At 39.5% G+C, this 15,917-nt stretch overlaps 1 protein-coding gene across 2 annotated transcripts in view; it reads left to right on the forward strand.

Moving 5' to 3' along the window:
• LAMP3 (lysosomal associated membrane protein 3) overlaps positions 1 to 13,829 on the forward strand; it is a 39,027-nt gene extending 25,198 nt beyond the window's left edge. Inside the window, exons 4-7 of one of the 2 annotated variants that reach the window (XM_072618352.1) lie at positions 2,229 to 2,286; positions 6,366 to 6,536; positions 9,024 to 9,185; positions 13,011 to 13,829. In XM_072618352.1, coding sequence (XP_072474453.1) covers positions 2,229 to 2,286; positions 6,366 to 6,536; positions 9,024 to 9,163 — 369 coding nt within the window. In that variant the 3' untranslated portion in view covers positions 9,164 to 9,185; positions 13,011 to 13,829. The remainder of the gene's footprint in view (positions 1 to 2,228; positions 2,287 to 6,365; positions 6,537 to 9,023; positions 9,186 to 13,010) is intronic. The other variant, XM_072618353.1, reaches the window with a different exon arrangement.
• The last annotated feature ends 2,088 nt before the right edge of the window (positions 13,830 to 15,917 follow it).

The raw sequence follows: 15,917 nt of genomic DNA on the forward strand, positions 1-15,917 counted from the left end.
AGTTTTCTACGTGAAAAGTGAGGAAGATTGTGACTACTACTTAGCTTACGTTGTTGAGGATGGCAAGAAAGAAATAGTGGGTCAATTACAACAAACATAGCAAGAAGCATTTGAAATTAAGAAAAAGGTGATGCAACCAATGTATCCACTAAGTCTAGGTCTGGCCCATGTTTTACTATAAGATCCTGAACTCTCCAGAAAAAGCTTGTTCCCTCAAGATAACAGCCTTTGTCAAAGCCATTACTGAATGTGGTATGATAAGTGAAGAATTATGCAAGAATAATACCCTAATAATGCAAATGCTGAATGAGAATGTGAGATTGTGGACATCAATACAAAGCCACAAAAAGTCACTGTGTATCAAGCATAGCAGTAAAACAAAAAATATATATGTAAAAGTATGTAACTATTGACCCACTTAACTTTTCTGCCTTTGTGATTTTTTTTTTACTTGCCAAATAAGCATAGCAAACAGGGAAATAACTTAAGATGATGAGCTGTGTTTAATGTCTTACAAATTTTTGATGAAGTAGCTGAGCATAATTGTTGAGAACATGTATATTAAGTTAATGAAGTAGAGTAAAATGTTATGAATGAAAGAATCCAGAATAAGATACACTCTTCTACAATAGAGGATGAAAAGAATGTGACTGGAAGAGGTCTTTGAATAAAGGAAAGTTTGTTGATAAAACAAGGATTCCAGAGATATCTTTTCAGCTCATCACTTGCATGGGGGAATTTAAATGGATTCCATTCTACCATGGAAATTTTGTGAATCTTAAGGGGTCGAGCTAACATGAATGGGGATGAGAAAATGAGGAGCAGCCACTGGCAAAGTATATTTTTGCTTCAGTAGACAGAGACTGAGAATTAAAGAGATTAGAAGAGGATTAGGTAGGAATTTGTTAGCCAAGGGATCAGGCCAATACCAATTGATTGAGGCATCCACCTTTCAGAATTGCAGGGTAGCAGAAGAGTTAGTTTGTTCTCTGTCCAAAAACCAAGGAAGATGAGATGAGCCAGAAGGGAAATCAGATTGGGTATCTAGGTTGGTACACAATTGCTGTTTGAAATCTCAGGAACCTGAGTCTATACTTGGTGTCTGTTCTCCTGCCTCATCTCAAGATGACAAATGCTGATGAATACCCAGAAAGCACCTCAAGCAGGGGAGAATGTATTTGGCTCCATATTGGTCCTGGTGTCTGAGACACTGATTCTCAGTGAGATTGCTATCAAAGAGCCTCCTTTCTGAGTACTCAGTGATCACACAGAACAGACATGTTTGGTTTTCTGCACAGATGTTTCAGTAAAGTAAAGCAGGTAATGTTTCCAGATATGTCAGTAAACTTCAGAGCAAGAAGTCATTCACATAGTTTCTGAAAGAGGCCAGGATGGAAGCTACCCTTTCATGGGTTTGGTGATGACAAAGAAAGTTGAAGCTGGATCAAGGACCTAGGTGTAAGTAGTAATCTCCACCTATCTGGGGGCCTACTTGTTATGGTCAATTAAGGCATTTATTTTCTCAGACCTTAATGGCAATCTGTTCTATATGTGATGGTCCCCTGCTGCCTACTTGGCTTCCAAAGACAAAGCAGTCGGTAGTAACAGAAGGCTGAGCCATGGAATGTTCTTAGAAGGTCCAAAAACACTGAATGAAACCACCACATGTGGTAGTAGACTCAGATCAGTAGGGTTTAGGTTAAGGAATGTTCTATACCCAGTCTCTGAAAGGGGCAGAAATAGACCTATGCTAGATACTGGGGGAGATACAAAGATTAAATAAGATTAAACTTCCCCTCAGGAAGTTTAGAATCTACTCTATCTGTTGAAAGCCTATTCTCAGATGTCACTTTGGAAGGGATCTGATCAATCCATTGGCTTTAAGGTGTTAGTGATGTATGCCAACTTAACGGGACAGAACATAAGCCAAATGAATATACCTCCCTCAGTAGAATCCCAGGCACTAGTAGTAGCTCTACAAGAGAAATCACTTTGAAGTCAAAGAAATCCCTCAAATCCTATCCCATAGGTCATCATCTATTCTCTAACTCTGAGGCATCCTCTTTTCCCAGATTAAGAGTTCATTGCAAAGTCTCTGTCCCTCTTCCTCAGGGGTTCAGTATCTGAAATCCTGAGGAATTCTGACTTATTTAAGCTTATGTGTCATTCGCATAAAATGGAAGACATGCAGAGGTTAATATAGAGGGTTTATGTTGTTGTTTTTACAGGTAAAACAGTCATATCACATAGAAAAGGTGGAGGCCTCTTTGACTGTCACAGCCTTAGGTAAGTAAAAATATTTGTGAACTGGAGAGAGAGAGAGAGAGAGAGAGAGAGACAGAGACAGAGAGAGACAGAGAGAGACAGAGAGAGAGACAGAGAGACAGAGAGAGAGAGAGATAAGAGGGAAAGGAAGGGGAAAGAAGGGGAAGGGAGGGGAGAGGAGAGGGAGAAAGAGAAAAATAAGAGAGAAAGAAAGAGAAATGTATAGGATTTCAACTCTGGGAATCTTACTTCAAGACCAACACTTTTGGGGGGAGTAGGAGAGCTATGTTATTCTGCCTATAGTAACTAAAGTTTTCTTCTAAGAACTAAAAGCTATGGGGCAAAGACTAATTGGATATGAGTTAGATAAATTCCACATGAATCCAAAGGCTAACATCATCAATCATGAGTTAAGCATGAACTCACTGGTATCTCATATTAGACATTAGCCAGCAAGTAAGACTTACCTTAACATAAATTGGCTCATATTGACATTAGTCATGGACAAGAGTTTAGCTAATGATCTTTACTAATTAAAATTTGGTCAGCCTAGTCAGGGTTAAGGGAAGGCAGAACTGAGATGGACTATCCCAGAAGATGAGTTGAGGAAGGGAGAATAAAGTAGCTGTAGGGCTGCAGCAGCATGCTATGGAGTATGATGGGTGGCAGAGTTACATGTATACATGTACAATGTAGTATGTTTGGTAAATGTGGAAGGATTCCTCCTGTTGCATAGATCTGGTCATTATCACTGGTAATTCTCATTCTTCTGATTAGAAAAACAAGAATTAACTTCCTATTGCCCTCCAAGTAAAATTCAAATCCCATTTGCCAAGAATTCAAGATCCTCCACTATCTGTCACTCTTCTAGTCTTTTATATGATTCCCCTGTTCTCTGTCCTCTAACCAAACAATGTTAACCTCTGTCCCTGAAAATGCCCTGTACTTTCCCACCTCTGTGTTTTTGCTCATAAAGTTCCCTGTGCTTGGAAATTCCTTACTTCCTCTTCTTTACCTCATGAATTCTTTTATATATATATAAATACACACACACACACACACACATACATATATATATATTCACTTTATTTATTTTTAATGCTGTACAATCATTACTATAAAACTTAGATTTTTTTCCCCTTATCTACCCCCTACCACCCCCCTCCATCCCCAAGACGGCATACAGTTCTATATAGGATCTACACATACGTTCCTATTGAATACATTTTCATTATAGTCATGCTGTGTAGAAGAACTAAAATAAATGGGAGAAATCATACAACAAACCAAAACATAATACATACACACATATACACACACATACACACACACACACACAAAATGATCTGCTACATTCTGTGATTGAATTCTATAATTCTTTCTCTGAATATGGAAGGCATTTTGGCTTAGAAGACCATTGGGAATTTTTTTTTAATGTCCTTGCATTGCTATGAAGATCCAAGTCCACCAGAAAAAACTCTCTCACACTGTGGTCATTGCTGTGCACAAAGTTCTCCTGGTTCTGCTCCTTTCACTCAGCATCAGATCATATAAGTCTTTCCAGGCCTCTCTGAAGTCTTCTTGTTCATCATTTCTTATGGCACAGTGGAATTCCATTACAAGCATATACCATAATTTATTCAGCCGTTCCCCAATTGATGGGCATTCCCTTGATTTCCAATTTTTGTCCACTACAAAGAGTGCTGCTATAAATATTTTTGTACATGTGGGACCTTTTCCCATTTTTATGCTCTCTTGGGAATATAGTCCTAGAAGCAATATTGCTGGTTCAAAGGGTACACATATTTTTTGTAGCCCTTTGGGCATAGTTCCAAATTGCTCTCCAGAATGGTTGGATGAGCTCACAGCTCCACCAACAATGAATTAGTGTTCCAACTCTCCAACATTTATCATTTTCCCGTTCTGTCACATTTGCCAATCTAATAGGTGTGATGTGGTACCTCAGAGTTGTTTTGATTTTCAACTCTCTAATTAAAAGTGATTTAGAGCATTTTTTCATATGATTATAGATATCTTTAATTTCTTCCTCTGAAAATTGCCTGTTCATATCCTTTGACCATTTATCAATTGGGGAGTGACTTGTATTGTTGTACATTTGACTCCGTTCTCTATATATTCTAGAAATGAGGGCTTTATCCCCAAGATTAGCTATAAAAATTTTTTCCAAATATACTACATCCCTCTGAATTTTGGTTGTACTGGGTTTGGTTGTACAAAATCTTTTCAATTTAATGTAATCAAAATTATCCATCTTGCCCTTCATAATGCTTTCTATCTCTTCTTTAGTCAAAAATTCTTCCCTTCTCCATAAATCTGATAAATATACTATTCCTTGCTCCACCAATTTGTCCATAGTATCAATCTTTATACCTAGATCATGTACTCATTTGAACTTTATTCTTGTGTAGAGTGTCAGGCATGGGTCTATGCCTAGTTTCTGCCACACTGTTATCCAGTTTTCCCAGCAATTTTTGTCAAACAGTGAGTTCTTATCCCAGAAGCTGGGGTCCTTGGGTTTATCAAACAGGAGATTTCTATATTCATTGCCTTCTGTATCTTGAGTACCTAGCCTATTCCACTTGTTTACCCTTCTGTTTCTTAGCCAGTACCAAGTGGTTTCGATAATTGCTGTTTTATAATATTAAATATTGCCCATATTAATAATAACTAAAGTTTACATAGCACTTACTATGTGCCAGGAACTATGCTAAGAGTTTTACAATTATTATCCCATTTGATCTTCTATAAGGAACAACCTTGTGAAGTGGGTGCTGTTCTAAAGTTGAAGAACTGAAGCAGGTTAAGTGATATTCCCAAGTGACTTACACAGCTATTAAGTGTCTAAAGTTAAATTTGAATTCAGGACTTTCTGACTATAGACTCAGTGCTCTATCCATTGTACCACTTAGCTAACTGCCACCTCCTTCATGAAGCCTTCTCTGATCCTTCACAGTACATAATGAAACCCACCACCACCACCAGTTCCCTTAGCATTTCATTTTTCACCTTCTTGGTGCAAGAGACTTGCTCCATGTTATGTATCTAATAAGTGTCTCATGCTGGATTTGAACCCAGGAAGATGAGTATTCCTGACTCCAGGTCCAGTACTCCATCCACCACTGACCCACTCTGCTGTCCATCATATTTCCTCATCATACTCTAAGTGCATGAAGACAGAGTTAGTGTCTTATCTAAACTTTGTAACTCCCAGCACTTAGCACAAGGCTCTGTAGCCAGTAGGGGCTTAAAAAATAGATGTTGAAATGAATTGAATTGACAACCCTTCCTTTAAAATGACTCCGTCAATCAATAAGTATTTATTATGTGTTGATCATGTGCCAGCCATTCTACTAAGTGCAGGGGATACATAGAAACAGTTAAAATAGCCCCCACTTTCTAATTAGGTAGAGTAGATACAACATAACCTTAGAGTTCAGGGCACTAGTGCCCTCCTGGCAAGTGAGGTGGCAAGTGAGCTGAGTCAAGGCTTCTAAGAACAGGGAAAGCATTCCAGATGTTTACAAGCAGTGTAGATCAAAGGCTCCTAAATCCCTGTGTGTGGATAACTGAAAGTTTATAACATGATTAGTGAATGCATAAAATGCTAGACAGATGTAGACACTAGCTCTGCCACGAGGTTTTAAAATGACTAAAGAAAAAATTCCATTCAAATCTTGTTTCCTCTTCTGGTTTACATGGGATTTACCCATATGAGATATGAAAAAAATTTCCCTAAATGCTTTCATTATCACAGTGGCTGACCTTCAGTGGGTCTCCAAGAAACAAGAGCATCTAACCACACAAGCTACCTCCCGTATTTTCTTCCATATCAGGTCATTAAAGGAGTGACGACTGTGACTATTTGAACAGGTAAAAGTCACCTACCATACCTAATACAACTAAAAAGCCTATGCTTGTATCTCAGGGAAGCAGAATGGTGAAGAGGAAAGAATTAAGAGATCCAGGCTCAAGTCCAAGCTCTAACCTAGCTAGCATTTTCCTTCTCTAGGCCCTGTTTTCTCTTTATGGTCTCTAAGGTCTTCCAGTTCTAACCTTCTGATGCTTCATAATGTTTACAGAGAAAGTCTACAGAGGCCTGAAAGGTGGGCTGACAATGTTTGAGACCAAGGTGGGGCACTCCTTCAAGTGTATCAGTGAACAGACTCTTAAGTTGTCATCCCATCTGCAGTTACACACCACTGATGTCCAACTCCAAGCCTTTGATTTTGATGGTGAACACTTTGGGAATGGTAAGTTGGGAGGACGGGGAGGAAAAACTCACACAGTTATTCAGAGAGATACAAGACACAGCTCCAAATGTTACTGAAGCAGCCATGGCAATGGGCACCCTAGAAATTAGAGGCATGTGTGTGTGTCTGTCTGTGTGCATGTGTGAACTTAGACCAGTAGGCATCTGTTTGCATGCTAAAACACATCTTTCTACACACCTTGTCAGGATGTGACTATTCCCTTCATCAGCACTATCTCCCCTCCACACACATATCTTCAAACACAAAACACAGAGTTCCCTATCACATACCTTACCCCGTGTGCATGGAGTCATTCATGCTCAGAAAAGCATCTGTGTATTTACACTGGAAATGTGTATGGTTTAAAGAAGGCAGTATGGTGCAATGGAAGGTGTGATGGAGAAAAAAAAGAGATAGAAAAGTCCCAAGTTCCAATCCTGGCTCTGCAAATTACCACTTAGGTGACAGTAGTTAAGTCATTTAACTTCTCTGGGCCTTCATTTCCTCAATTGTAAAGTAAGGGAATTCTACTGGATAACTTCTAAGGTCCCTTCTTTTAATCCTACACAGTCTCAATAATATAATTAAGCAGGGCCAAGGCCTTGCTTTTATAAATACACCTTTATTTACTCTTATTCACATGATCAAATAAGCGTGGTCAATAGTACATGCACACACACACACACACACACACACATACACACCAAGCTTATTTACACACATTTATAGTCTTCTGGCTTGACTGTCTTTGGAGAACACCTTTGAGATCTTGCAACACTTCTCAACTCAGATCTCAAATTTGTGCTCAAGGAAAGTTGAAATTCAGAATCTCAATTATAGAACCTATCTCACTCTGATTATTAGAACTAGAAATCACCATTAAAGAGAGAACTGATAATTCAAAACAACAGTAAATCATTTTTCAAAGTCACTCCTAGCTTTCCATAGCAATCCGTTATCAGCCTTAAAAAGGATTTCCTCTGAGTCATTTATTTTTCATCCAACTTCTGCTTTGATTTTAGCCACCAAGGTGAGAACACATAATATTACTCAGGATTTTGGCATTTTGATATTCCTGAAAGTTTTCATTTTGGGTTATCTTTCAAGAGGTAATTGGTGACTTCTTTTGATTTTCATTCATGATGTCTTGAAATACAGTACACAGGATTTTTTTGCGTGTGGGGTAGGGTTGATTCAGAAGAAGTCATGGTTTTTAGGGGTCCTAATGATTCTTAAATTATCTCTCTTTTTTATAGTAGATACAAACTTTTGGTTTTGTTCTAATTCTTGCTCTCTCATGGACTCATTAAGTTCAGTTTGGTTAATTCTAATTTTCATGAGGTCTCCGGTAACTTTTCCAGCTTCAGTTATAAGATATTTATTGTCCTTCCAATTATTTTTCCAGAGCTTGCGTTCTTGGGTGAGGTGGTCAGGCCGTATTTGATCCTAAACTCAGTTTCTCAGGCCTAGCCTTTAACTTCTACCTATCCTTATGTGTCTCTGTGTTGAGTGGTGGCAGGCTCCAGTGTCCTTGATCAGAGCTCTATAATCTGCTGATCCCAATTTGGGCACTACTGTGGTTGTTCACTTAAGCTCATGCTGGCTTTCCAAGTATGACACCTCTTCCAGAGGTTATAATTTCTTAATTTTTTTTTGTGCAATTTTTGGTTGGGTGAAACAGCTTAATAAGATTTCCATTTAGATTTCTTGATCATTATTTGACCTAGTTCCTTTTGTGGGGGATTTGTTTCTGAATCAGATAAAGGAGAATTGGACTCTTCTACAACCACCCCTCATTTTAAATGGAAGCCTCTGTTTTCATGCCCTCCTGTCCTGTGCTATTATTATTGTCCATTTTTTCCATCAGTTCTCCAAAAATGATCTAACATCAGTATCTTGGAGGTGTCAATATACACTCAAGTTGTTCCTTGACGGAGTGTGATACAATGGAAGACCACTGTCTTCTGAATCAAAGGACCTCAGATCAAATCCCTCCTCAGCCACTTACTAGCTAGGTGACCTTGGGAAAGTCCTTGCCCCTCTCTGGGCTTTGGTCTCTTATCTGTAAGTGAGGAGGTTAAACTAGATGACTTCTAAGATTCCCTCCAGCTCTAAATTTATGATCCTGTCATTTCTCAATCTTGCTACAAGACTAGCCGATTTCCTTTCCTGTCAGTTACTCATCTGTAAAATAAGGGGATTAGACTAGATCACCTCTAAGATCTCTTCTAACTCTAAACTAAATCATAGGATCCTCTGAACATTTTTTTTAAAGGTAACATTAAAAACATTCCATCCTGCAGCCCACCTGGCTGAAAGTAGATTGCTCCCTCATCTTACCCTGTCCCTGGCAGTGCCCTTGAGAAAAGCCCTAAACTTTCTCCACTTCAATTTCCCCATGTGTAAATTTCAGACTGACAAGTACATCAGCTCCTCCTGGCTGCCCCCACCCAGCTGTAATATTTCTCATTCTAACTTCAATTGCAGCGGATGAATGCTTCAGTGATAAAAACAGGAGAGCAATCCCTGTGGCTGTGGGCCTGAGTATCGCAGGATTGTTTGGGGTTTTGCTTACTGCATGCCTCGTTGCCAGGAAGAGGCCCAGCAGAGGATATGAACGTGTCTAAAAGCACCTACCGTCTTCAAAATGTGCGTAGCAAGTTCCATGGCCTAGGGCATTGCCGTCCGATAGCTTAGCCTGGGGACGAGGGATTGATTCTTCCTCTGACTGGATACTGTACCCTAAGAATTCAGAGTGGAGACTCTGGGATGAAGCTGTTCCCCCCCCCCCTCCCACTATGCCAGCAGGACTGTCTGGGACTCAGGGGGGAGAGAAAGGCGGCAGGGACAGGAGTGGCTAGAGTCCCCCCTACAAGCTTACTCAGGCTGACTTATAAATCTCTCATTTCCATAAAGGAGAGGAGGCTGGAGAATAAAGTGAGCCAGTGGTGAGCTAGGCACCTACAAAAAAGAAGAAAACTCAAAATTTAGGAGATGTGTTCTCCAACTATGCACATGCCTCTTGTATATTTTGCAGCTAATCTGAGTCTTTTTGCGTTATTAAAAATATGTTGTTGTTTTTTAAATCAGTGCACTTAGGCAAATCTATCTGGGTTTCTAGAAATCTTTTAAACCTGTTGATTCAGGACCAAAATCCTACTTCAGATTATGGAAAATTGACAAATTTTGCAAGAAATGAGTATATTGTAGAGGGATATCTAGTCAGTCATTTTTAAAAATTACCTAACCCTTTACTTTTCACTTTAGGATTCATTTATTCTCTGTTCTCTTGATCCTCTTTCTCCCATTCTGTTTATCTGTCTCTGGAATATCCCTTGTCCCTGCTCTATGCTTCCAGATTTCCTCTTCTATATTTTGAGACAGTTTAGGTATACTTTTTTCTTTTGCAAAACATTAAAACATAATCATAAATTTGAGGACCAGTACTGTCTTCCTAAGGATGCTCTCTCTCTCCCTTTTGCAAACGTTTTAAAGAACTATGAAGCAATGATTCTTGGCAACCAGGGTACGCAAAGAAGAGGAAAAATTCTGTTCCAATAGACAGACTACTTTTTCCTGCAAAATAGGCTATATTTAAATATGATGACCTAGATTTTTGAGGCGACAGAGGGTAGTGGACAGACTGAATTACTTAGAGTTGGGAAGTCCTGGATTCAAATCTGGCCTCTGCCATTTAGCTGACTGGCAAGTCACTTAATCCTTCTGAACTTCAAGCAACTTCTTAAGGCTATTAGCACAATCACAGTTCTTTTATACCACCTAAAATTCCACAGAGACAAGGGAGAATGGACTTCTACATACTAAAGGTATTTTTTCCAACTGTTTTTTTTTAAGAAGAATACTTTTTGTTTTCCCCAAGGACACAATTCACTATTTATCTTAGGACATTCACAGAAATTGAGAATTCCTTAGTTGTTGTAGTTGCAACTAGGAAATTTACTGGTTGCCATGTGAGAAAATTTACATTCCTAAATTTTTTTAAAGTGTCCAGAATGGAAGAGGGTCTCTGAAGCCCCTAGAAGGTTTTAATTACTATCGTAGCCCCTCTAAAATATCAGGAAATCCCATATTATGATTGAATGCCCCATTACAACTCTTCTCAATCAATGGCAAACCAGATTCCCCAGAGTAACTCAGGGCTGATGGAACCATAGACAAAATACTCAGTAGAGGAAACACTAGAAAAAATACTGGCCCAGTAGTCAGAAGACCAATTCTAGGATCAAATCTGACCCAGAAAATTACTACCAATATCAGTTTGGTCAAGTCACATAATATCCCAAGTCCTCATTTTCCTCATTTATAAATGAAAGGGTATATGGCCTCTGAGGTCTCCTGGCTCTAAAACTATGACAGGCTTTGAGGATGAGGAATGGGGCTCAGATACCTGCCTAGTTTCATTTAGCTGTTAGAGCAGGCTCACACTCATCTGAAATTCCCATATTATCATGTTTGAAATGCCAGTGAATACTAAGATTGCCTTCATGGCACATTGTCCACGTGTCCTGTTAAAGCTATTGTTAATCTTGCTCTAACATTCCCAAAGCAAGACTAACCTTTTATTACTAGAAGTTTTTCCAAACCAAAATTTTGTTGATTAAATGGGATATCTGGGATAATGTGGTGGAATTAGTAGTCCAGAACATAAAAATGAATCAAATCTACTTGTTTCCCTTCTCTCTCTCTCTCTCTCTCTCTCTCTCTCTTTACAATCATTAATATTATTTGATGCTGGTTACCATAGGCTCATTAACCTCCTCTGTAAAGGGTTAAGATTGAATTAAATGAGCTCTAACATTTCTTCCAGCTCTAAATTCTAAATTTGGAAGAATGATTCCAAGCCAAATTTTCTTAAACTGTAGTTCGAGCTGAAAGGGAAGAGTTAGTTCCTAGTGGGCAATGAGGAGTGGAACCAGGGTGTGGAAGTGTTTTGGTTAGAACAGTGTTACATGGTATGAACTGGCCTCTCCATCCCTCTCAGGTCCTGCCTACAGGCTCTGAGCTTTGAAGCTGTTCTTGAACACCCATGAGGCTGTGTAATGAGGGGTATGAAGGGATAGGAGGTGTGCCAAGATAAGCAGAATAATACAAGGGCAAGAAGAACTCCACTAGGTCATAATGGATCTCAAGCAGCCAGTGGCCTTGGTTCCTGAGAGGACTCCTTACCATCTCCTTAATTCCGAATGAGCTAGAAGTTGCCTTTTGGGCCTAATTCCTGGGAAGCCTGGCTGTGGTTCTTGCTGACTGACACATATTGGTGGGACCTCTCCCTGGTCTCCATCTCTCTACTAGTTTGCCCATCATGCACTTGCTTCCAAATCATTCTCTCATTCTACTGGGTTTCCTATTATGTTTTTTCTAATGATAGAGAGCTTTTCAATCTGAATTTCTACTCCCTCCTCTCAATGCTGACTAGGCTTCTCAGGTCTCTTGCCAGGAAGATGGTAGCAGATTCTAATGCATACTGTGGGGAAAGGGTTTTCCCACTTGGGAGAAGAAGTTGGACCAGGGACTCTTCACCTGAGATCCATGTCCCCATTTGGGTTTTGGGAACTTAGATCGGAAAAAATGAATTTTGGTTTTGTAATCCTATGTATTGTATATTATGCATTTTAAAATATTATTCTAAAACAGGATCATCAGGTTTCACCAGATTGCCAGAAGGGTCTGTGATACATATAGAAAGAGAAGAACCCCTGGTGCTAGACTAAAATAAACTTTAATGTTCTCTGTGATTCTGCCATTTGTCCCAGCTCTTATAATAATCTTATAATCTTATAATAAATTGAATTCAAAATGATTTGGAAGGAAAGAATATAATGATGTTGCTAGTAACAGGTATCTTTCTTCAAGACAAGTGTAGATTAATTTTTAAATTATGAATCACAGTCCACTGGAGTAAAGTAAAATACAGGTTTGCCAAGTTGACTAACATCCTATTTTTTAGCTTTCGTAACTACATGGCATGAAGCACAATGGTTAGAGGGCTAGCCTTCGAATTAGGAAGACCAGGGCTCAAGATCTGTGTCTGATTGTTACTGGCTTTGTGATCCTGGACAAGTCATATAACCTCTTAGTACCCCAAGCAACTTTCTAAGATTAAAAGTTATACACAAGTTACTGAATGGTCAAGAAAAGTTTGCATAGGAATTCTCCTTACAGACAAAACTCTCCCTCCCCCTAACTCCTGAAAAAAAAAACCTAACTCAAGACTGTTTTCTAACACTGAGAAGAAAAAAATCATTTAAGTCTAAATATTATTACAAAGCAGAAAATATGGGTGATTTAATATTTTCAAAATACTACCCATCTAGTGATATATATTATCTTCAATAATATTTGAGACCCTTCTTTGCAGGGCAAAAGTCCACAGACAACTCCTTGCTATCTGGCAGACTAAGTTGTCATAACCTTACACTTTGCCTACTATCCTGTATCTCTCTCTTCTTTCAGTGATCGAGTGCACATCTGACTACACAATTATGATTCCAGTGATCATCGTGATCGTCATTCCTCTCTGCATCCTGGCCTTGGTTTTTTGTGGAATTCGTCTGAGGAGAAAATCATTAGGATACCAGAGGATCTAGTTGATATAAGGAATCCCAGAAGAATGAAAGGGTTTAGAATTTCTTTATTATTTACAAGACCTTAGGAAATTTCCTTGTAGTAAGTTTTTAAAGTAAAGTTTATTGCTGTGGTCTCAAGCCCTAGCATTTCCCAATTTTATCCAAGCCACTATTCAATAGAAAAGAGAAAAATTGTTCTTGGTTTGGTGGGAGGGATGGGAAAGAGGAGAGGAGAGGTGCACGTGTGACAAGACTTGACTGGTTATTGAAGGGCACTAGTTGGTTTCCCCATTATCAAGGTATTTTCCCATTGTAGGTTTCTCTTCTCTCATCCATAAAATGGAAGGATCAGTCTCCTGGCCCCTAGGGTGCCTTCTAGCTCTAAATTCATGGACCTATGACATCTCTGGCCCTCAGTTTTCTCAGAGGGTTTGGATTCCATGGCTTCTAGCCCTAGATTTGTGTTCCTTTGAACTCTGCCAAGAAGAATATAAAGACAGTGCTTTTGCTGGCTCTTTAGCTTGTGACATGAGCATATTCATTGATATCCTAGAATTTTGATGTAAGGTGGTAAAAGTAAAAAAAAGAATGTCTACATCTTTCAATGCATTTATATAAATGTCTGTTTTTCATCTCTTGATCCCCTGATCCTAGCACAGAGAGCCTTGTACACAGTTGAAATTTAATAAATGTTTGCTGAATTGAACTGAATTGAATTATATGCACTCCTCTCTTAAAGCTACAATTGACTGAAGGGAGAAAGAGATTAATGGGTATAAATAACAAACCAGAAAAATCTACTCCCAGTATCACAGATATAAAGTGGAGACCTTGGAAATCATGTTATTTAATTCCCTCATTTTATAGTGAGTTAGCCAACAATTATTTATTAAGCATTTCCTATGTGTTTGTTACTATACTAAACACTTGGGGTCCAAAGACAGGCAAAAACAGTCCCTGCCCTCCAGAAGCTCATGGTCTAACGAGGGAAACAATATCTAAGTCGGTACATACGAGGTATATGTAGTTTGTCCTTTGTTGTCAAATAGGACCATGACATCAAGAAGGTGATGTCATGACTTACAAGAGAACTGGATTTAAGTGGGGCAGGGCTGTGCTAAATCATCAGCCTCACTGTCCCCTCCAGAGCCATCTGGTTCCAGTGGCAAGATATAGATCGGACCACTGGAGATGGCCTTGATGCAGTGGGATACTGTATTAGAAAGCACCACAACATACACAGGTTCTTAGATCTGCATTCATAAAAGAAAAGGCAACTTTTGAGGGGTTAACAATCACTTTAATCAAGCACAGGTATCATTCTGATGAAGTTTTGGGGTGCTTGGGACCCCAAAATACCTATAGTCCAGGTCTTGCTCAAGTGAATTCGACTCAAGCCTTCTTAAAGCCAAAGAAAACAAAATTTATTAAAGATTCACCTTATTGGGTTGACTCTTAAGGAGTCTAAGCATTTGCAGCGCTTGTATTCACAAACGGGCCAGATAGAATAGGCTAGACAAAGTCTGAGCTCGATTGAATCTGAGCTCCTTCATGGAGGCAAGATGGACCTTAAATACAGAAAAGACTGTAGTAGGGATCTGGGGGTGGTCTGATAATCTAGGGTGATGGGAGGAGGGGTTTAGAGAGGATCTTGAGGAGAAGTCCAAGGAGGGGGTGACTGGTGAAGTGTTGGAAACAGCTGGAGGTAATCAGGACTTATCAGACAATGGAGGGCCTGGGCCAATAGCAGGTGTGGCCAGGTAGTCTGGGGTCCCAGGGATGGTCTCCATAGATCAAACCCAGGGAGGATCCTGATGGAAGTGGCTGGTAATATGATCAAAGGGAGGACTATTTAAAAAATGCTAAATAGAAGATAGGGAGTATTTGGTCTGGGAGAAATGGAAGGGGAATCCAAGGAACCCACAAAGGCCAGACTTTCACAGACTAATGGGACAAAAGGCATCCAAGGGGAAAAGGTCTTAGGGAAAAGATCTTGGCTTGGGCTTGTACCCCATCAATTCCTTTAACCAAGCACTTATATCATTCACCTAGTTCAGGGGAGTCAACACCCTGAACTTCAAAGAAAATGCAAGAAATCAAAGTCAACAGACATGACCTCCTCTGCCTGACCCATAATTCAACAGACAGGCCCAATTGTCTGACCATAGTTACCAGAGAGGGAAGCACTGATATCTGAGTTTTGAAAGGGGAGGGGGGCAGCTTCCCAGTGTCCCCTTCTGGCACTCAAACCTTCTTACTAAATCTAAGCCCCCAAATAAAATTGCACCTCAGAGTCTTTATACAGTTTTTGGAGCCAGAGGGCATCACATCCCTGGAGAGCCAGGGACTCTAACAAAAGGCTGGACCTTCTTGCAAATCTTCCCAGACCCAACAATGGATAGGAAAGATCCTCCTTAATCACAATCAAATAGAAGCATTATACTCTTGATTATACTAAAACAAAAACACCAAAAGATCCTATTTTACTTGCCATTACAGAGACCTTGGCCTTTTTAAGCTAAGGTCCTTTCCAGGTCTGTTTGTCTGAGACAATACCCATTCATTATGGCTAGGTAAAAAAAAAAAAAATCAATCCTGGAGAGGAAGACCCTCAGGTTTCTGGCCAAAACAGAAACAAATGCTATTTATACTTACTCTGAGCCATCAGAACCCAAACAATGACCCAATGAGGTTTACCACGTGGGACCTAACCAAACAACAACAGCCAGAGTCCTTGAAAAAGAAATCTAGCTCATAACCCCCAAGATACCTTGCTAGGTATCAGCAATCAAGT

This window comes from Notamacropus eugenii, chromosome 6 (genome assembly GCF_028372415.1).
Source record: "Notamacropus eugenii isolate mMacEug1 chromosome 6, mMacEug1.pri_v2, whole genome shotgun sequence".
Lineage (NCBI taxonomy): Eukaryota > Metazoa > Chordata > Mammalia > Diprotodontia > Macropodidae > Notamacropus > Notamacropus eugenii.